Source organism: Rhinolophus hipposideros (assembly GCF_964194185.1).
Source record: "Rhinolophus hipposideros genome assembly, chromosome: 1".
Classification (NCBI taxonomy): domain Eukaryota; kingdom Metazoa; phylum Chordata; class Mammalia; order Chiroptera; family Rhinolophidae; genus Rhinolophus; species Rhinolophus hipposideros.
The window spans coordinates 59362534-59386089 of record NC_138047.1 but is presented as its reverse complement, the minus strand read 5'-3'; the positions used below and the strand labels follow the sequence as shown (position 1 = coordinate 59386089).

The following is a 23556-nucleotide window of genomic DNA, read 5'->3' as shown; positions in this document are numbered from 1 at the left end:
GCACGTGACATGAATTTACGAAAAGTTGAGACATCGATCTGAGACAGTAAGTGATCACCACCACGTGCACCTCAACAAAGCCCAGCACAACAGAATAGAGCACAGAAGTCGAGATCTTGCCTAAAAGCTGTGACTCTATTGCCTCATTTCCCTGGGGCTGCCTGATGATGATGTATCCTTATTATCTTTTAAGAGCATCAGTGATATATCTGTCTCTTTGTATGGGGCCCATTTGGTTTTTTGGGATGCTTAATTGAAGTGAAGCCTGTAGTATTTAATTTAATCCTCACTACAACTCAGTGAGGTAGTTACTGCTGTTTCCATTTTCAGGGGAGGATACTAGGCTTCCTTAGTATGTTAGGCTTATACCAAGGATTGGCAAACTTTTTCTGTTAAGGGCCAGATCATAAATATTTTAGGCTTTCTGGGCCATAACGTCTCTGTTGTAGCTACTCAACTCTGATATAGTAGCACAAAAGCAGACACAGACAGTATGTAACTGAATGAGCATGGCTGTTTTCCAGTACAGCTGGGTGGCCACTAGAATTTGAACTTCATATAATTTTCACGCTCATGAAATACTATTCATTTGATATTTTTCCAGCCATTTGAAAATTTACATTATGTGGCTCCTAGGCTATCCCGAAGCATGTGATGGGCTGGGCCTGGCCCATGGGCCACAGTTTGCAGACCCCTGGCTCTTGCTGCCAGTAAATTGCGAAGCCAAATATTAAACAGATGTCTGGCAGAGTCCAAAGTCCAGCGCTTCCCAGTCACAAGGGGTCTTTCAAAGAAAGGAGGCTCAGGTGTGCTTTTATCATTGGTACTATGTCTGTTTGATTCTAAAATAACAGAAGTAATGTTATGTTGTTTGAAGGGGAGGGGTATCTTTAACAGTTCAGCTTAAGAGCCTTCCACAGACAATAGCAAATGATTAAAAGTATATTAATGGGGGTGGCTGGTTAGCTCAGTTTTTTAAAGCGTGGTTCTGGTAGCACCAAGGTTGCCAGTTCGATCCCCACGTGGTACACTGTGAGCTGTACCCTCTTCAAAAAAAAAAAAAGTATATTAAAAGGGCTGTCAAAACTGAAGATTCACTTTGGCTATTTTCAGAGGGCAATGAAACAAAAAAATTAATCAAAGCTTTTTTTTTTCCAATGACTTTAGAGAAAAAAATCTTAATTTTTCTCTAGAGGTGGAAATTGTTAAGATTGCTGTGTATGTGCCAAAATATTAATAGATGTTTTCCAGACCTCCCATGCATTTAGTATAGACATACCGCATGAATCATAAACTTAGGGAAACTTGAGAAACCTGCTCTTGGGTAAAATAGATAGGCCCACGATTTGTGTTTGGACCATTATTTGCATTGTAGCAAATTTAGGATCATTAAAAAATGTTGGCATTTGAGAGAAAGGGGAAGTTACTGTGTCTGAGCTTTGTTCTTTGTTAATTATGGGTTTAGTAGGATTTCAGGGACTTTCGTAGAGATTATTATTTTAGGTTAATTAATTAGATGCCACCTCATCAAACCAAAGATGTGAGGCAGGGAAGTCTTATTAAAGAAGGCTTATTGTTTTTTAAACCACCATCAATTTTAATGTGCACATTTATATTCCGCCTTCACTTGGGCACATCTCATAATATATTGTGCAAGGTACGGTACTCCTTCGGTGATTTCCCATGAGAACAGGTGCTAACTTGTTCTGACACGAAGGCCAGGTTTACTCAATACGAAGTTTGTAGCAGCCAAAACCCCAAGCTCTCACCTTATCTTGAGTAGTGTCTTCAGGGATAAAACAAAACGTTCATCTAAAAAAAATCATTCATCTAAAATTTGGAAATCTAAATGATATAACAATACCCATTCTAGCAGGGATATGGGTCACACATCTGAAAATTTGGTACCTGCAATGACAGGTATTGTATTAATATTTTGCTGTAAGTAAGGGGTTGCTAAATGAAAAGCAAGAGTTCTATTAGACCTTTTCCCTTTGATTATAGTTAGAATGTTCAGATTTTACTACAGGCAGACCTCGTTTTATTGCACCTCGCTTTATGGCACTTCACAGATACTATGTTTTTGTTTTTTTTAGTTTCAGGTGTACAAAACAATGTGATAGTTAGACATTTACACCCCTCACAGATATTGCATTTTTTACATATTGAAGGCAAGACCCTCCACCAGCAAAAGATTGCAACTCACTTTATTGTGATACTTTATTGCAACAGTTTGGAACCAAACCCACAATATCTCCAATGTATGCCTGTAATACCATGTTTCCCTGAAAATAAGACCTAACCAGAAAATGAGCCCTAGTATGATTTTTCAGACCGACACCCCCTGAACATAAGCCCTAATGCATCTTTTGAAGCAAAAATTAATATAAGACCTGGTCTTATTTTCGGCGAAACACGGTACTATTGCATTGACAAAAATAAGGAAAACTGTAGGAACAACATGAAGCCATTCATCTCCCCATGCCACTTGTCTTTGCTGTGTTTTGGTTATTAATAGCATTTGTGTCTTAAGCAAAATTATGTAACGGAGGAAACTGCTGTCATAGGAGGTAAACAGAACACTGTGTCTTAATTCACTGGCCTTTTTTATGTAATCCAGAGTTCAGGTTGTTTGTTAATTTCTCGTATTGTTTGATAAGAGGCTAAATGTTTTATTTGCTCAAAACAAACCAGAATCTTCTGTTTTCTTTAGATTGTGATACCATTCTTCAGTCTTCTAATCAAAGATATTTACTTCCTCAATGAGGGCTGTGCCAACCGCCTTCCAAACGGCCATGTCAACTTTGAGGTAAGGGTAGGCCACAAAAATCTGAGCACAGAGAAAGGCGAGTTTCTCAAGCATTGCAGCCCAAGCCAGGCAACTGAAGCTGATTCTGAAGTGCTAGAACCAAGTTTTCTCCTTCCCTGCTATTTTGTGAGAAAGTAAAACAATATTGAGTAGGATAAATTAGCTGTGCCGTTATTATTATTAATTATTTGGAAGCACTGGAGTATATTTTCACCTATACCTAGCACTATCTATACCTAGTTTTTATTAAATTAAAAAAATTAATGTAGTTCAGAAGATTAGAAGCTAGAGAGAAACATTAAGTGGAATTGGCTCTTCCAAGCTTGTCATTTTGGATGACTGCTTTGAACTTCTTTTCTCTTATTCTCTTCCAGAAATTTTGGGAACTAGCCAAACAAGTGAGTGAATTCATGACATGGAAACAAGTTGAATGTCCATTTGAGAGGGACCGGAAGATCTTGCAGTATCTGCTCACGGTCCCAGTCTTCAGTGAAGATGGTGAGTAGGCCATTCAGCGGGAGCTGCCACCAGTGTCCCCAAACCCAACAGTTCGGAAATCAGTGTATAAATGCTCGGTGCCTAGTTCTTCGTATAGTAGGAGGCCTGTCTTCTGACCTTGTCTGTCTTAGGAGTTATCTGTTGCACAGAAAACTGTATATAATTTATCCCTAAAATATTTATCAGGCACTCACTTAACAGTCACCCATAAACCATATGTTTCTGGGTTTAAACATTCTTTATACTACTGTATCTGCAGAGCTCTGGGTGTCAGTGGAAAGTTATTAAAGACTTTTCTTTCTTGTTTGGGCTTGTTTCAATGGAGGCAAAAAGGTGTTTTGTGGTAGGTTGATATTCAAGGTAATTTGAATGAAGGACAGACAGTCAATTGCTATCCTCTGCTGTTTGAAAAAGTAGTGGAAAGTCTTGACCTATTAAGATGTTAGGGAATTTGAGGCAAAGTGGTTGATGATGTACAGAAAAAATTGACCAGAAGAGAGTTAGATTTCAAAAGACTTGGGGATTTATTCTACTGATTTGTTATATCCTAACGTTATATGAATCAGTAGCATCTAGTTATCAACTAATAATTTCCTCTAGTAGATAGATAGCAGCATTCATGATAATGACTGAAGAACATTTTCAATTAATATTACCATTCTAGAGGGGACTTGATTGTTTTAAACAATGGGATTAATAACATGGGATTAATAACACTCTTTTAAATCTTTGGATAAAGATGCTTTTTGATTTAAAAATAAAGAAAATACATTAGAAGGATGAAACGTAGGCCTAGAAAATCTGCCTTTTTCCCAAGAGTTTTTTTTGTTTTTTTGTTTGTTTGTTTTTTTAAATCAAGGCTATCAGAGAAGGATTCCCATTCCATCCCCTTCTTTGTAAAGCACATAAATGTGAATGTGTGATAGCATCATGTAGCTATCAAGGGCATTTGTAAGGCTTTTTGCCTCATAAATTGCCTTAGTTAATTGAGTTTCATTTTGACCTAGAGGCCCTTGGGTTTTTGTTGCTGGTCAATCAGAGGCAAAGTGATATTCTGTGCTCTTCATGAAACTATGAAGCTTCCCAGTTATGTGTTTTTAAGGAATGTGTTTTGCTGTAGGGTTTGGCTTAGGTTGAACAGGGGATGGATGGTGGTGGATAATATACTCAGCAGATGGCTTCATTGTTAACGCATTCTTACTTTTGGTTGATCGTAGCTCTGTACTTGGCTTCCTATGAGAGTGAAGGACCTGAAAATCATATAGAGAAAGACAGATGGAAGTCTTTAAGGTGAGTCTCATTGCTGTACAAATCTAAAGGAGATGTTGGCCTTATGCATAGAGAGCCACATGCCTTCTGAAGGAAGTCCCCATCTGCATGCTCCAAGTCCTCTGTGTCTTGTCTCCTGTCACTGAATCTTTGTGGCTTGGGCCATCATTCAGTTGTATTGCCTTTCATTTTTTTATATTGGCAGCTATCTACAGTGCCTTTGTTTTTCTTTCTGTCTTCCATTATTTTATGGAATGAGGAACTGAAATTACCCCATGGTGTGGTGAAAAGAGCACTGAGTCACTCTCTTCGTCTAAAAGACAAGAAGTTCAGACTATATTTCTGAATAGTCCTAACACTAAAATTTTATTTGACCAGAGATAAAAGAGAGACCTAAGTGCCAGTTGGTTCGATAAATTCGTCATTTCACTTATTGACTGTATCTTGGTCCCCACTTTGGTGAGAGAGAGAAACAGAGAGAGAGAGAGAGAATTTAAATGTAATCCAGAATATTTTCAAGTTTAAAAATTTTGTTAATCTATTAGTATTTTCAAATAAATGTGTTTTCAAGCAAAACTAGGATAGGTACATTTTAACCATTTGAAATACTTCAATAGGCAAAAGCAGCCCAGAATATAATAATACTATAACCTGAATTGCTGTATTTGTATTTCTACTAAGAAACTCTGGGAACATATACCTTTTTGTACCAGGGTTGACAAGCACACTTACCCTCTTCCCAGTCATTTGGGAGCCTTCATTAAACTATACTGGGCTAGATTTCATGTACCAGGACATATATCTAAGATATATTTTCTTTTGTGTGATTTTGTTTGTTTGTACATCTCAGTGAGGAGGGGCGAGGTATATTGGCACTGGAATTATTATCTTTAGAACAAGTTATGGTGACTTGTGAAGAACTGGAGGTGTTTCTTTTATCACATACACAAACGTAAAGAAGATATGACCTGTGCCTGTGCCTCGAATCATGGGAATGTAACAGCTTGCTGGGTTGACGCCCAATTTCACTTTTATGAAATTTAAGTGTTCCCGCTAGTGGCACATTTATATTAAAATCTTGTATTACTTTGTGTTAGTATTAAAAGATATTAACTAAACTCTTAAGTAGTATTCATGTGTAAAACATGAGCCGTAGAGTATACATCTTGCTAGATAAAAGATTTGGGAATTACTCCTTTTCGTCATCCTTTATAGATGAAATGTGCCTTCCATATATCTCTTTTTAATCCTTTCTATTTTTTAAAAGCATTAAGTTGGTACGGTCTCCGAGTATAACTTAGCTCTTGTTACTTTCTTTATAAATTTGTAAGAAATTGGTAAGCAGATAAGTTCACTATAGATAAACGATACCTGCTACCTGTATTAACCTATGAAATCCAGACATACTGAAATGATGCAAACATACCACATACTTTTCTCGTTGTTATTCTTTTGTGATTGCTATACTTTTATATTCCTGTTGAGTAGTGGTTCATTTGGAAGGGTTTGTAAGTCAAAAGTTTGGTAGTAAAAGCTAAAGATTGAATTATGTAAGTTCCATATTTGTATGTACTGTACACACAGTATACAATAATATTTAACATTTGGCTGGTTGATATGTGACCAAAGAATTTAGTGGAGAATTTAGAAATGAGAAGTGAAAAAGTGGGTGCATTGTACTGGCATAAATTTCAGACACGAATCCATGAATTCATCTGTAGTTGTACTCAACTCAAATGTGCTCAGTAATAATCCTTCTGATCATAATTCATTGAGGTACTATTAATAGAAGTGGCACCAATAGAATGGATGATATATGAAGAAATATATATTTCTTCATACACACAAACACACACACACAAAATGAAGATGTCGTTTTGGTATAAAAGACTAGTTTCCAAATTAAAATTGTTTGTAAGGGGCCCTAAAGGACACTCTCCTTTGAATCTGGCTTTAAGCCATGAATTCTGCCTCTTCCATAGCCTGTCTGTCTTGAGGTCTGGCCCTAATGCCTGCTGCTCCCTGATCCATCTGTCCCCAGAAAGAGTCCCTCCTGAACTCATTCAGTCTAAGGCTATCTTCTCCTGTGACAGACCCCGTGTTGTTTTGCAATGTGTGTGCTTCTTTTTCCTGCGTAAGCCCCTTGGGGGCAGGCATAGGGTCTTCCCTCGTGTTGGCTGTAGCAGAGGACACAGGCTCCTGCAGTGCTGAGGGATGATGTTGGGTCACTGCAGGTAGCTGGACAAGGTAGAACAACCACAGAGAGGATAAAGAAAATGGGCTATGATCATTTGCAAAACCACATATGTTAAGTGGGTACTAACATACTGATTATTCTGGAATGATAGATAGTAACTACATGAAAACCTATGTAGACGTTAGCTTTGAAGGCAATATTTTTACATAGATACTTTTCCCGCTGGCCCTAGAGCCGTTCATCTAGACACTTAGGTTCAGCAGTGGCAATGACAAATATACCTCTTGGGGTGGATACCTATCTTGTCACCTGCTATTTAAATGCTCTCAATGGGCATGGAATGGGAAGGTGCTTATAGTTACTGAATAAACCAATCTGTGATGAGACTATTATCTAAATGCTTTATATCATTAATGACCTTTGTTTTTTGTTTTTGTTTTAATACAAAGCCACTCAAGAGATAGATTTCCCTATAAACAAAGTTTTGGGCCATTTCCAGGAAAACATATTTAAGTGACCAGCAAGTCTTTCCAAAAATCCAGGACTTCAACACTTAATATTTTTTTCTTCTTGTCTTTAAATAAAAAAAAACAAAAAAAAAACACTAAAAGTAGGAAAAATGAAACTAATAGTAGGCAAGGCATTTTCATCCTGTGTTAGATAATCTGACCCATTTGTTCTTACATTGTCTTTTTTATTACTCAGGTCGAGCCTCTTAGGCAGAGTTTAACGAATGGGATGCTGATTGCTGCTGCTACTTCTGCATCGGGCAGATCACTGAGGGGCTGGCCTCGGCTGTCGGCATGTAGCACTACAGAAAGTCACCAAGTCCACGAGCAAGCTCACTCAGCAGCAGATGGTGAACGTATTTCCCACAGCTGACAGATTGACTCAGATTTTGAGACTGAAATGTTCACTGAAGACACTTGAGAAAGAATCCTCTGAAGATCCCAGCTCTGCACATGATTCATCTCTTGGAATTTCCATGTGAATCACAGCTCTGCACCTGGATGGAGCTTTCGTGTGTGTGTGTGTGTGTGTGTGTGTGTGTGTGTGTGTGTGTGTGTGTGTGTGTGTGTATTTGGTTGAACATTTGCTGCTAATGGGACTTGCCCAGCTGAGTGCTGGCTCTTAGGAAGCCCATGTTTCTTTGTTAACTTAAATGAAAAAGGGAGAGGCGGGAGAGGGAAAAAAACCCTCCAGTTAGATCCCAGACTTCAGCTCAGCAGTATTGCCAGGAGGGAAAAAGTCTGGTTGAAACCTGACTGTGGACTTTGTTTCCCTTTGTCTGTGCTGTGTTGTGAATTCCTCTCCTCCCTCTTCCGACGAGGTTTTGAGTTGGCTGCTGGTTAGCAAACTCCTTTTTACCCATATAAGTTATTTAATATAATAATGAAGCTCAACACTGTGGTAGGAAAATAGCCACTAGGAAAAAAAAAGCAGAGTTTGTCATTGGACTGCTAAACATTCTAGAAGGACTTTTTGTTTTTTTGTTGTTTGCCCTTCCAAGCTGTTTACAACTGACCACTGTGTTCTACAGATGTATTTTTTCAGTAGTTTTTTGTTAGTTTTCCATGACGCCTATTTTTTTTTTCTCTTGTAAATTTAAATTATCTGACTTTAAGGGTCTTGGAAAAAACCCATGGCCTAATTACAATTTAATTTTTTGAACAGACTGTTATGTTTTATTGCCTTTCGGAGGCTGTTGGTGACTAAACATGTGAACAAAGAATAAATTGGAAAAGTTACCACCACCATCACCACCACCCCCACTACAGCAGTGAACAAAGCAAATGAAAAACATCTTGCTGTTAACTCAAAAGTCGATCTAATTGTGAAACAGTTCACCTTGTTAAACATCTAAAGTCTGTAGTTGCTCTGCAAATAGCCATTATATTTATTTACTCTAGGAGAAGCTGTAGAGTAGTAAACTGTGCTAATGAAAAGAACAAAACATGTTGAAAACACAGATGTATTTGAAAACTTAATGACATGGTTTCAAAAAACAGAGCATGTATATATGCAACCCGCCATCTCAGCAGACCGGAAATGTCTCCAAGTTGTCCCTTTACAACCATCAATATATTTCACACTCTGCGGCCAGGAGTTGTGGCGTCTTTCTTTTCTTTTATGGATGGGATTGTTGGGTGGGGGTGGGCTGTAGTCGCAGAAGTTCAGCTCAAGTGGCTGGCTAACAATGTGTGTGTCCATGAGGGAAGTGGGCTTAGGAGTCTGTGTGTGAGCATTGATTTTCTGAAAATGAATCCTATTCAGCATTTAATAAACATTACTGGCCAGGAACTTTCTAAGTGTTTAGCATAGATTATGATCCCCACTTTTTAGGTGTCGAAACAGGCATATTCATAAAAATAATGACTTGTCCGAGGCCCCATAGCTAATGAGAGGCCCAGTGATTTGAAGTAGGCCTTCTAATTCCTGAGCTCAAGCTGTAAACCACACTGCCAAGCCATTCTAAACTTCAGTACAACCTTCAAACTTGCAAATAACTTCTGGGTCTTACGTGCAGGTTTGGATTCTGTAGGTCTGGTGTGGGGCCCAGGTGCTGCTGATACTGCTGGTCTTGGAATCTGCTTAGAGTAGCAGACACCCCCAAGTCCTGCCTCCTTTCCCCTGCACTGCCTTTCCCTGAACTTGGTGCCCCTATTGTTGTTTCTGTGACAGAAGCAATGTTTATCTTTAACCATCTACGTCAGAGGTCTGCAAACTCTGGGCTGCTGGCCAAATCTGCCCATTTGTTATGGTCCATAATGTAACAGTAGTTGAAAAAATTCTAAAGAAAAATAGTATTTCCCGGCACATGAAAATTCTATGAAATTCAAATTTCAGCATCCATAAATAAAGTTTATCGGAACACTCATGCATTTTTCTTGTGGCTGCTTTCTGCTACAGAGTCTTGCAGTTGTAACGGAGATTGGATGGCCTCCCAAGCCTCAAATATTTACTCTTTGGACCTTTACAGAAAGTTTGCTGACCCCTGATCTAAGAGGTTATTTTGAGCATTACAATGAATTTGCAAAAATGCTATCAGCTCTTCATTATAGCATTTGATACCTAAATGTGGCTACTGGAAGAAAATTTCCTAAAGTGGTATTAGACATAAAAAATGTGATTCTGAGGCAATTTAATGAAAAACTTTTCAGTTACCACTCTCATGCATAGCCTCTTGCTTTAATGTTCAGATAAGCCAGAGGTTTAAACCATGTATTAACTCGTTTGTGGAAATCATTTACTGTCCTCCTCTTAGTGCTGTGTTGTGGATTTGGACTCCCCAGCATGTTATAGATGCATTTATAATTTATGTGGCTGGCTGGAAGCCTGGGTAAATACAAGCGTAAACAGCAGCAGACAGTGTCAGTCAGGAGATTTCCATTCAGAATGTTCCAAAGCTGTAGGCTTTGAGTTGAGACCTGGAGGGAGCCTCAGAGCACGTTGACTTTGGTGGAGAAAGAAGAGTGCACCTTTCACTATTTGAAGCATCCCTTGTTTCTGAGAACCCAGGTGCAAGTTCCCCAGGGGTTGCCTGCCTTTCCTCTAACAAGGGACATCGTGGGAAATGGGTCTTAGAAGGTTTTCTGCTTTGCTTCTCCATTTTGCCTGGCTGTGGCACCCCTGCCAATTTCCTCACCTCTCTTGTACTTCTAGTGCACTTTAACCTTTTTCTGTACTTTCTTTTTCCAATTGTTCCCTATATGCTTCCTCTGATTAGAATCGTAAGAAAGCACCGCCCTCTTTAGAAGTTGAGTTGCTGAACTATATAAGAATGTTGAATTATAGATTATTAAGCTTCTCTACCTTCTGCTTCGGTGCATTTTGGTTACCCTATGGCCTGTCTCAACAAAAGACAGTGCCTTCAACTATTCCAAATGTATTTTACTATTCTGATGAAGAATGCACAACTGGGGCTAGAAAAGAGGTTTAGGCTAATTGTCTTTTGCAGCTAAGGGTTCAAAAGAATTCCTAAATTCATTTTCTGGTGTGTGTGGGGGAATATGCTTAGTGACCTGGGAACTACTAGCCAAACATATAAAACTTGAAGGTATTCTAATGGCAACTCTATTAGCTTTACCCTTAAGATATTTTAAAAGGAAAGACTTCTATCAGACTTGGTCTTCTAGAGGTTAAAAAAAAAATGGGCAATTTTCTCATGGGCACTTTCTGGAGAATTCAAGCCAAAGATTTTTCCTGTGAATGATCAGATTGTTGCCTCGATTCTCTGCTTCATGTAATCAAGAGTACTGGATTCTGCTCATTGCTAACAAGAGATGTTGGGGTTTTAGGTTTACATATACAATCCTTATAAGTTAGGGACCTGTCATTCAAAACTAGCAAATAAGGCTGGCACTATGCAAAATAGACCTCTGCCTTAATTCTGTTCTTAAGAATCAACTCTTGATGGAGGTGTGTGCATACCAGGGGGGTGCCAGAAAAATGTATACAAGTGGACACTTTGGTCTATGTTGCCCAAGCAGTAGTTCGCCGTAATCAGAAGTGTCTGGACACTGATGGTAACCACTTTGAGCACCTCTTGTAATTACAGAAGTCAAACGTGACTTGTCTTCATCTTTGGTTATCGGTATATATTATTACAATTTTAATACAGTTTTTTTCTTTCTTAAAATGTATATACACTTTTTTGGCACCCTCTGTATAGATATTTTTATTAACTCAATGAGGTAATTCCCAAGTAGCCAATTCCCTTTTGAGTGCTAGCAGCCTTCAGCAGATTTGAATCCTATCCTGCCAGCCTAAAACCCTGCTTCATTACTGTAAGATTCCATCTAATAGGAGAGGAAACATCCAAATGTGTGCAATCACATTCTGGACACGATGAGACAGCTATCTTAAATATTGTTAACTGTTAGCATACTTAAGTTTAAATGGGCAAATAATCCAACATTTTAGGACTTCAAAGTCATGATTTGTAGATAATAATTTAGGGAATTAAAGAGGAAGAAGAGAAATGATATTTCTTAGAATAAACAAAAAAATTATGTACTCCTTGACGGTTGCCAAACCAGTGGGCTTTCTACTGTGAAACAAAGTTTGTTTTCTTTCCCTCTTTCCACCTGTGCTGCTGGGAGAAAATGAAAGTTAGTGTGAAATCATCTTTCTCTGGGTGAATCATTGTGGGGAAAGTGAGTTCAGCAAACTATGCTGTTAGCTCGGTGGAGATCAGCTGTTGGAGGACTGTGGGCATTGTTATACTTTTTGCAACGTGATTAGGAATCTTCTTAAGTGCAAGTGAGCTGTGTGGGGAGTGAATGCATTGAACCCATGGCAGCCAGTTATTAGTCTGGGTATTGGACAGTCACAGGTTTTTGCTTTGAATTGAGTAAATTTCAAATGTCCACCTACGATATCTGGATTTGGGGAATGAGTATAAATCTAAGTGATTCTGATCCCTTCTCATGGATGGCACTACCCCCGGAGATCAGCAAAGGAAATCCAAAGCTCTTTTGTACAATTGTGATTACTAACTAGACTGGTAACACTCCAATAATTATTAGTGTTTACTAGTGCTTTTTAGTTATATGTTTATTAGTACCAATAATCATGATAAGAAATCTATCTTCTAAAATAATATACAAATCCATCATTAAAAACAAAACAAAACTGGAATCAATATTGTCTAAGGTCATGGGATAAGTTTGAAATACATTCTATGAGAGTAGTAGATATGGAATGTGAGAACTCAGGGCTAAACTTCACTCTCCCTAGATTTCTGGGATTTTAGGGCAGTCTCCCCGCCTTTTTCACCTCAGTGTCCTCATCTCTAAGTAATGGGTCTGGACTAAGTGATGTGGAATGGCCATTCCGGGTCTAAGAGTCTGTGGTTTGGGAAAGCACTTTCTCAGCTTGCTGAACTGAAAGGTGAATTAGCAAGAAAACACAGCATCCTGCATTTGTGCCTTCAACATTCTCATTTTTCTGCCTGGCTCTTTTGTGTTGACTATCATTGTGTTTGAAGAGGGAAGGGATAAGAGGCTAATTGCTACTAGATAGGAGACAAAGGAACAATATAGGCTCAACTCACTCGTCCAGTTGTAGCCCATGTCACACAACAGCACAGAGTTCTTTGTAGTAAAGAGTGATTGCTACCCAGACCAGAAACCAGAAAACATATTTCATGCAAAACTAGTTGGATGATTTCAAAGGAACTAGTTAAGAAAGCATAGTGTCCAAAGACTACAAAAATAACTTTCTTCTGTAGATTACATCTTTGCCATAGTAGCTGCATTAATTGCTCTTATTTATATAGATAAAATCACATATAAAGTGCCTGTTCATACCTAGTCATTTATAAATGAGTCACTAGTTGGCTTAAAAGACCAAGACTCAGACAAGTGTTGATTAGAGTCTACTTCTGCATTTTGTCAAGTTTCATTCCTTGGACGACAGGATCACTGCCTCTGCAGGCTGCCCAGACTGTGGTCAGCTACTGAATTTGATGTACCTGTTAGAGGAAGTCCTACTAAGGGCATGACCCAGTCCCAGGAAGATGGATACCTTCTTTCCCAGGAGGATGGATACCTTCTTTCCTTGGGCTACAAATGCTCTTTGAATCCCAATCCAGGAAGAGAAAAGATCAAAGGAATAAAAAATAGCTTAGAAGAGGAAGAAAAATGTAGAGGGATATGTAAATAACAAAACTTTTGCCAAGTGGGAGAGTTAGTTTAACAAGAGTTAGGACTTCAGCAGTGTTAGAGTTTCTGAAATACTCAAACTCATTTAAAATCTAATAACACAACAATGAAGCTAGAAAATATGTTCTCTTGGGAAATTACAAGCTTTGCTATACAAATATATATTAGGTAAGTGAATAGAGCTAGGTAACTAGGAGAATTATTTTCAGTGACAGTAACTTACTGAACTAACGCCATAAAATAAACTTTATATAATTCTGGGAAATAGGCATCACCAATCCCTCTCCACCTATTCAAAAATTAACAGGACAATGAGGAGCTGGCTGGAGTGCTTGCTCTCAGCCAGTTTGGACTTAGACGGAAACTAAGAATAACCCAAGAGGTCCTTCGTTGCCCCCCAAAAGGCTCAAAAATTATAAAATGCTTTCTTTGCTTCAGGATATTCTCTTGGCTTATAGATAAATTCAGTCCTGCTGTGATGGTCAAAAACAAATGGGAAAGGAGGTGAGGGTGCAGGCCTATTACCAAAATATTCTTACTAATAGAATTTCTTGTGTTCAGAGAGTTCAGAGTACAGGGCAAACAGTTCTTTGGATTTTTTTCCTTGAGTTATTTTTCCAGTCCATGCTCTGTCAAGATGGAACAACACTGAAGGGAGTTTTACTCGGCCCTCATCCAGGTCCGGGTGTAGGCTGTTGGGCTTTTCATTCCCAGACACTTTCTCCTCAATTGCACTATCAGTTCTAGTGGAGATGAAGAGAATTAGGGAAGATAATTCTGTTGACTGCCTCTTTCAGCACAATTCCCAGGTGTTGTGTCTGGAGAGTCTCTCGTGTTTGCTTTGACAAAGAGTCCTATCAATTATCCTTGCTTGGAATGGACCTGGTCCCCAAGAGGTCAGTGGTCACTTGCCCCACAGCTGCAGGAGACTGGGGAATGAAGAGTGGAAACTCAGCCCTATCAGTAACAGACAATACTATTCCAAGTACAGTTGGTAAGTTCCTACATCGCATCCTACCTTCTCCACATGCTCTGTATCTGAGATCTTCGCCTCACTCTTCTCTCAAAATCAAGATGTCCATTTCTGCATCTTAGCTAGCAATTTAACACACCTAAACTTGTTAATTAAGTCACAATATTATGTGATTGGCTGAGAATTGTTTCATGCTAGCTTTCTAGGGCATATAATACAGTGAAATTTAAAAATTTAGGCAGTGAGAAGAGAAACGTGGACAAGAAGCCCTTGTAAAGCCATACAATGATAAGAGCTTAATAGTACTATCAAGTGATTGATTTATTGAGCCATCTAACTGGCTGGGGACTAGCCTGGGACTAGAACCACAATCTAGAACTGTTCCCCTGACACTGAGTAGTTTCCTTCTAAAGCAAGCCAGACTGCCTGGGACTCTCTCTGCTTGGGTTTATACCCTTCAATTATTCGTGGTGTTTTTCAGCCAGTCCAACACTTTTGAATTCACATATTCTTTAATGGTCAAGAAAAAAAAAAGGAAAAATCTCATTAGAGATTACATTTACTGAGTACCAAGGTGTGCTACATACTCTGTGAAGTGCCAAAACTACTGACGTGGGAATAATTCCCAGCATCTACACTGAAGGAGCTCACCTTCTGAGGTAATCACCCTTAGAGTACAAGAGATGCTGGGAGTAGGTCTGTCATTGGTGCGCCTATGAAATCCTTATTCTTAGCTAACCAGCTTGGGAGAGCAGAGGATTTTTCATGGTAAATGCAAACCTGAGATTTTTATGAATTTTTACCTAGGGAACTCCTACTGCATGTGGGTACAGGGCCGGGCAGACATACACAGACGTATCATTTTATTCTGCTCTGAGGAAGGTGACTGGGGACAGAAATCCAACCAACCCTCACTCACCAAGCTATGTATGGAGCCTGAACTTAGGTAGCCTCCACCCAGAGGAAGGGGTGCTTTGTTGTAATTCATCCTCCCTCATAAGCCACCTTTTACTCGTTGGCACAGAGGATCTTGATATTCTGGCAGCAGACCTGCAAAAGGGCACAGACAAAATGTTCTATTCAAAGAACCACCTCATGTTTGTCATGGCCGAGTTAGGGTTTAACCTGAGGCTTGAGAGGCAGTCAGCATCCAGATGGACTAAAGAGTCAGGCTCTGCCCTGAGAAATTGTACTTTATGCTAAAGGTCTATGTGGAGCCACTGGAGGATGTTTAACAGGGAGGTGCTGAGGTCAGGGGTGCATTCTAGTAGCAGGAGAGCACCGGCTACTCAGTAGAGGATGAATTAGTGTGAGGATGGCTTGGGGGAGGTTAACTTCGAGGGCCTGAGTAGGAGATTCTTGTCTTTGACCAGATGCTAGAACAGGAGGACTGATGGAGAGGAGGACATGGATTTGTAAAGTGTTCAGACAGAGATGAAAGCCTCGGGTGGAGGTGACTCAGTGTCTGGCTGGAGAATGAAGAGGAACTGAGGCTGGGGAGCAGCTGCTGACAGTAGGTCTATGTTATGGGCTGAAAATTTGTGGGAGTCTTAACCCTAGTACCACAAAATGTGACCTTATTTGGAGAGAGCATCATTACAGAGATTGTCAAGTTAAAGTAAGGTTATTAGTGTGGCCCCTAAATACAACTCGTAGTCTTCAAAAGGGGGCAAATGTGGACACAGACAGACATGCGCATGGGCAAAACACCATGGAAAGATGGAGTTATGCGGCCACAAGCCAAAGAACTACCAGAAGGTAGGAGTGAGGCCTGGACAAGATCCTTCCCTCATATCTCCAGAGGGAGCCCAGCTCTGCTTATACCTACATCACAGACCTCTAGCCTCCAGGTCTCGAAGATGATCCATTTCTGTTGGTTAAGTAACTCAGTTTGTGTTTCTTTTGTTACAGCAGCCCTAGAAAACTAACAGTCTCTCTCTTCTATGATTGCATTATTTATTAGCTGAAGTCTGCTATTAATTAAGTAAAGAGGTTTATAAAGGGATTAGATGATGCTTCCTACATGTTACCTTGAACTCCACAACCATAATCATTCCATTTTATTGCCTAACAACCTTTTCGGTTCCATACTTCATTTATTTATTACCTTACATTGTATCATAACTTAATCATTGTCAAATGAATAGAGAACTTGAAACGTTTACACAAATCAGTGAATGCAATTAAAAACATATCGTGGAAACTGATGTGATCCAGTCCTGAAGCCCAACCCATGGTGAGATGGAATTTGTGGGTCAATTAGTAGAGATGGAAAGAACTGGAGAAAAAAAATATACACCCTCATTTCACAGACGCATACACTAAGGTCCAGAGAATTTATGTGACTTTGATCTAGTGATTTAACAAATTGGTGACAGAACTAGGAGTTAAGATGTAATCTTTTGACGTGTAGTCAGTTCTTTCTCCTGGTCCTGATGGTGCAATGCTGTGTTTCCCTTTGTACTGAATTGGTCAGATGCTATCCTAGTTTCTGAATGTATTAAAAGTCAAATGATCTGAGACTCTCTACCCTGCAGACATTCAAGAAAAGAGATATAACAGAAGTAAAGAGCAGCATATAGAAGAGCAAGCACAAAGTACATGTAAAGAGAAAGGAAATTGTTTTGTTGTTGATGACGTCTGACTGGCTGCGTCTCAGTCTCTTTGCTGATTGCTTCTCAGCCTCAACACGCTGGATTACACGAGAGTTCAGGGACTCTTATTTATATTCATTTCATAGGGGACTTCATTCAGTCCCGTGGCTTTAAAATCCTCTGCAGCCTGGTGACTCCCCCATATTTATAGCTCTAGGCCTTCTTTCTCAGGTGGAGTCACCGTAATGCTTATGAAGTTTAAACTAAGGCCTCTCCCTTGTACAATTGAGTCTTTAATTCTTTATCTTGAAGAATATCCCCCTAAAATGATATAAAATCTGGGCCCCACAAGCCTGGATCCATCTCTTCCTGTCATTCCCTAGACTTCAGCTTTGTATACTACCCTCCACTAGGATGGTCTTGTCCAGAAAAGAAAAACAAAAAGCCTCCTGATTTTTCCACTATGGGTAGTCGTGGGTGCTAGTCACCAAATATTTCCAGCACTCTGATTTCCAGGTATGTGGTAGCATTGCACTTCCCACTGTCCCCTTTGGAGTTAGGCAGAGCTTGGTAATGGCTTTGTCTGAGGAAGTGTGAGTTGAAAGGCCTTCACTTCCTCCCTTTCCACTGCTGTGGTGATGGCAGAAGAGGGCTATGATGAAGCCTCAGTCTCCCTGGGTCCCTGAGTGAATACTCTGAATAGAGCTCCTCGCCGACTGGCAACAGATGTATATTGTGAGTGAGAAAGAGATTTTTGTGGGTTAGGCCAGTGTACCTTGGGGGTACACTTGGGGGTTTGTTACTACAGCATAACCTCGCCTAACATGAGTGATGCATTTCCCAACTCTGCCTCTTCCCATCTTCCTGTCTCAAAAAAACACCGATTTGGTGCTCTGGGTTGCTCAGGCCAAATCGCTTGGCCTCTTCCTTCATTCCTCTTTCTGTCACTGACTGTCAGTAGTCCTGTAGACTGCACCTTCAAACTTATGTAGAAACCGACTGCTTCTCACCACCTCTACCACATGCACCACATTAAGACACCATCATCTTTTGCAGGATTATTACAAAAGTCTCCCAAACCCTCGCCTTCCTGTGGCCTGTATGCCACATATCAGCTAGGTAGTCATTTAGAACACATCTGCTTACGTCATTCATCCCATTACTCATATTCCTATAATGGCTTCTCATCTCACTCAAAGTGAAATCCAAGGTCCTATAAGGTCTAACCCTGCTGCCTTTCTGGCCTCATATCCTACCATCCTCCTTCTTGCTCATTCAGATCCAGTGTCACTCTCCTTGCTAGTCTGTGCTCACACTAGGTCTTGTCCTAACCCATTTCTTGGTCTGGAGCGTTCTTCCCCAGACAGCCCCACAGCTCATTGCCTCTTTTTCATCAGCTCTGCTGAGATGTCTCCTTCTCAGATGAGGCCTTCTGATTGATCCCCTTCAAATCAGTAACCCCCTGCCCAACATGTCCAATGGTTTGTAAGAACATATATTGAACTTACTACTATATACTAGGTTCTCTATTAAACTCGTGATACAGATAAACTCATTTACTTACAACTATACTATGAAATGAAGCCATTATTATTATTATTTAAGGGGTAGAGAAACCATGGCATAGAGATGTTAGAAACTTAACCAGTCACAAAATCAGTAAGTGGTACAACTCAGATTTATCTGTGTCAGACTCTAAATGTCATGCTCTTAATTTCTATGTAATTTTGCTCCATACTCATAGATTAGGGAGATTCTCAAGACAGGTCAAAACTTGATTTTGGCCATTTAAAACGTATTTAAAGTATTTTAAGTATTTATGTCATCCTATTAGCAAACAAGTTCAGGCTGAATCACAGCACAAGAAAATTCAGAGCTCACTGAACAGTGGTTACCACGGACTGTGGATTAATAAGTCAGTGTCTGCCTGGATACTGGTTTATAGTGGAATGACACCATTCTGACTCTATCCTGGTCTTGCTCTCCTTTTTATCATAAATCAGCATGAAAAATGAAAAGTTCATAAAACTGATATGGCATCAACATTCAAAAATGTTTTGTTTAGCTGCAATAACAAATCAAACCAAATTGAATGGAACTTGACAGACTGAAGTTAGGTTCAAAACTCACTATTGAAAATTCAAGTGGAAGAAAATGGGTCTTACAAAAGTTCATGTAAAGGGCCCTAGTGATTTTACCTGACCCCTCTCTCCATGGAACATCATACAGGTGTTTTTAACAGCCATCTCAGTCTCATGAAGAAAAATTCTGCATTCAGATGGAGGAAGACTAAAAGTCTATAGTCAACTGGGTTGTTAAACCACATCTGTTTTATTTCATCCAAGATTTTTTTTTTTTTGTCATTCTATTGTTTTTAGTTCTGAGTGCCAAACTTTAAAATGGATATTGACAAACTCGGAAGCACCAAACAGACAGTCATAAGTATAGTGAAGTTTTAGGAATCAAAGCCATGTGAGACTTTGGCTGGACCCAGCTTTATAAAGCCTGAAGGTAAGACTTGATGGGAAATAACCACTGTCAGGGAGCTGACTATTGTGTAAAATAGAACAAGTAGGGCCCAAAAGTGAAAATTACAAGGAGGCAGATTTTAAGTCAATGTAAAGTTTTCTAATCCACACGTATGTACTGTGTCCCTAATTGCCACAGGAGATACCCAGTGGATAGTACCATAACCATGTTCCTGCCTTCAAAGTACACAGAGACCAGCAAGATGGACAGTCTGCTGACTTATAAATGTGACCTATTTAAATACAGCCATTGACGTTGCTGTAGAACTCAGCAGTGGCAGAGGATTGATTCTCTCTCCCGAAGTGGTCGGGGATACTCCACAGAAGGATTATTAAGCATAACTTAGAAGCACAGGTATGAGTTTTCCAGGGGGATGCATGCCAGGGGAGTACTCCCAGGAGAACCCAGCGAAGGAGTTAAGGAGATCATGTACGGATGGGAAGGAGCCAGGCAAAAATGTAATTGCAGGTGAAGTCCCTGGTTCGGCCTCATCCCTGTTCCTGTGGGGAGCTCTGGAGCATGGATTATGCCTCAGAGTTTGTTCCCCTCGAGGCAAAAGAGCTGGGCTTTTGTATTTCCACACCAATCCTTCACTGGTTATGTGCTACCCTGATGGAAGAGCACGTATAGGCAACGCACCTCCAGAACAGTCCTCTGAGGGTCGTAGGTGCTGCTGTGAGCCAATAGCAGTAGAGCATGGAGAAGTTGGAGGAAAGGTACCATAAATAGTTCAAGGATCACATATGGTTAAGGGGATCTGGTTCCACACTAACAGTTCCTTCCTCAGAAACCTGGAGACGAGGGCCTTCTAGCAAAAGAACTAGCTGAGCAAAGGTACAATAAATGGTGTGTGGTTAGAAGAACAGGTGCAGTATCATTCAACACGAAAAGTGAATAGAACAATAGGAGGAAAAGGCACAAAACTCAGGTGGTAGACTTTTGTGGTACCAAAGGGAAAAGTTCCAGCAGACTAGCTCGAGGGAGGCAGGAACCTGAAGAATCTAAGAAAAAGAACTGTAGTATGTTGATGCTCCATGGAGGCTGATTCTGGAAGGCGATTCAGGATTCAAGAGTGCTCTGGACACATCATAGGACACAGCAGGGAGATTAAAGGAGTGGTCGCCACAATACAGGGCCTGTGATTGTCCAGAAGAAACTTTTCAGGAGCCAAATCAAGAAGATTTTTGTATCGGTTATCCACAGCTGTGTAACCAACTATGCAGAACTAGGGCAAGGCAAGTCAGACACATAGGACCCAAAATTTAAGGAAGCACTCGCTCTCAGGGTCAAGCCCTTCAAACAGTTTGGAAATTTTATACAAATAAGGTGTCCAGGAATGAAGTTTCTTTGTCCCTGGTTCCAATTTTGGAGCTGTACAAAAAGGGTTAACTCTCCCCTGAGTCGGCAAACCATATTTTTCTTCTGGGTATCTCTGGTATTTTACCTGAGACAATAAATTGTCAGTGAGGTGCTCTGGGGCCTGAAAAGAGATTCAAATACTGGAAGAAGATCAGAGAGTAAGGACAGACATGACTGAGGGAGTGGGAGGGATTCATTTATGTGGAAACATGAAAGTAGAACTAACGAGGCAATGACTAATGATATGATAACTGTCTACAAACACCAAGAGTGTATGATGTGAATGCCAAGAAGTCATTGCTTCATTTGGCGCAAAGATACAATCTGAGCACTAACACAATAGGCAAAAGAAATAGCACATCCTGAATTACAGTTACAGAAAAAAGAAGAGGAGAGATTGGAATGATTACATGAAGACTACTTCCTTTCTCTGAGGACAGCTCCATTCATTTGTTCCTTTCTTCAGCAAACTTTAAGTACCTGAGGAGTTATAAAGAAGCCATCACTTCTGCTTTCCCCATGCATACCTCAGAGGACCCAGCCTCTAGCCTTTCCTTCACTTCCTACGTGACTTGAATCGTCTCCATTATTTCTTTCAAACAATGTTCAGCCGAGAAATTATTGCTAAAAAGTACTAAGTGATAGCATCGTGATGTACAATTTAACTCATCTCAGGAAAAACAATTCCACAGCCGGCTTGACATTGCATTCTAGCTGACTACTGAGCCTGGAGGGACACCAGCTTACAGAAAGGAGGGTTCAGTGCGGGCTGTTACCACTACTGTAAAAGCCACCAAAAGCTGTGGGATGGACTCCAGTCAGTATACTGTGCTCACGATACTCTCCCTACACTCACTAATCCTCCTGTTCTCCGCTATCACACTAACTCACCGCTAATACCATCATCTTCATGGATCAGCAGGGCCAGGAGTAGGCCCACGTCAAAGAGAAAGTACTGAAAGTGTCCCTTTCTCAGGAAATGGATCATCAGTGTCACTGAAGCAAAGGAACATGCAATTTCACGATTACCTGTTCATTCAACAACCCCCCATGGAGTGCAGACATTGTTGTGCTAGGCTCCTTGCTGAAAGCTTAAAGCTGACCTCACAAAGAATGCCCAAGACATGGTCTCAGCGTCAAGAAGCTCTCTGGGGACTGCTTGCACCACTAGATACAATGAGTTAGGAACCACGTTTCACAAAGTGTCAGTGTCTGAGGCCCTGTGTGGAATCATGGGTAATGGAGGATCAGGAGAGTGGCATGGGTGGATGGGATAGGGCCAAACAGGAAGGAGTTGGTTGTTCAGAAGCTGTTCGAAGGAGGAACCCAAGAAAGCTGCTAAATGAGGCATGGGGATCAGAGGTAGAAAATTACCAAACTTATCAGGCTACCCACAGAGAAAGTGTGAGTCTGTGAATCCCCAACTAGGTCCCAGTGACAGCTCAGAGAGAGGCAATAGGCCTAACACACTGTCAGGCATCCTATCCATAGCACCTTGAATAAGATGGAGCTGGGAACTATGGATACAAGCATAGACTGCAGAACTTTTAGAACAGAATTACCAACTTTCAAAAAAATTGATATTAGCTATTTAAGGGGTCTTTATTGCCATCAAGTGGTGGAAACAAAGATAGCTCTTAAATAATATAATGGTACATATACACAATGGAATACTGTTTGGCGTTAAGGAAAGATGATATAGGAGCATTTGTGACAACATGGATGGATCTTGAGAGTATAATGCTAAGTGAAATAAGTCAGACAGAAAAAGCAGAGAACCCTATGATTTCACTGATATGTGGTATATAAACCAAAAAGAACAAAAGAACAAGACAAACAAATGAGAAACAAAAACTCATAGACACAGACAGTAATTTAGTGGTTACCAGAGGGTAAGGGAGTAGGGGGTGGGAGGTGAGGGTAAGGGGGATCAAATATATGGTGATGGAAGGAGAACTGACTCTGGGTGGTGAACACACAATGGGATTTATAGATGATGTAATACAGAATTGTACACCTGAAATCTATGTAAATTTACTAACAATTGTCACCCCAATAAATTTATTTAATTTTTAAAAAAATCTAATATAATGGGAATTAACTTTTCTAAACAACGGAGAGGCTGGAAACTATTAAATTTGAAAGTAATGATTGGGTTTGAAGGCTTTTATTTTGTTAGGGACCCATCACAATTTTAGAACTTTTTAATATATTCTGTATCAGTTCCCTGATTTCTACTTCTAGCTCTGTTTTCCGATTCTTCTAGCTTTAGTGGAGAAATGCTGCCACCTCGTGGGAGATGTGAAAAGAAGCACTTAGGGCAAGCAAGAAATGGTTTATCTATGCAGAGAAATGGAGCGATCTGGACCTTTTAAGGTAGGAATTTAGCTCTAAGCAAAATTGTGAAGTCAGCAGAATTCATCTTTGACATTTCTGTCCTCTTTTTTTCCTAGGGAAAGGGCAACATTATTTTTGAATTGTAGTTTGGTCACTTTTGTGTGACTACAGGTAAATTAATTTGCTAGCCTCAGTTTTCTTATCTGTAAAATGGACATAATAACACATATAGAACACAATAAATATTAATTATTTTCCTTTATTATTTGCTCCCTTTCTCACAGGAGCTTCTTGTATTTTTTGATCACCTGGATTAAAAAACAATG

The 23556-nt window shown here is 40.0% G+C and overlaps 1 protein-coding gene across 7 annotated transcripts in view; it reads left to right on the top strand.

Annotated features, from left to right (window-relative positions):
• RASGEF1B (RasGEF domain family member 1B) overlaps positions 1–14926 on the top strand; it is a 522412-nt gene extending 507486 nt beyond the window's left edge. For all 7 annotated transcript variants that reach the window (XM_081056600.1, XM_081056605.1, XM_081056606.1 and 4 more), the window contains 4 exons: positions 2714–2809; positions 3184–3307; positions 4525–4597; positions 7479–14926. In XM_081056600.1, coding sequence (XP_080912726.1) covers positions 2714–2809; positions 3184–3307; positions 4525–4597; positions 7479–7503 — 318 coding nt within the window. In that variant the 3' untranslated portion in view covers positions 7504–14926. The remainder of the gene's footprint in view (positions 1–2713; positions 2810–3183; positions 3308–4524; positions 4598–7478) is intronic.
• Positions 14927–23556: the final 8630 nt, after the last annotated feature.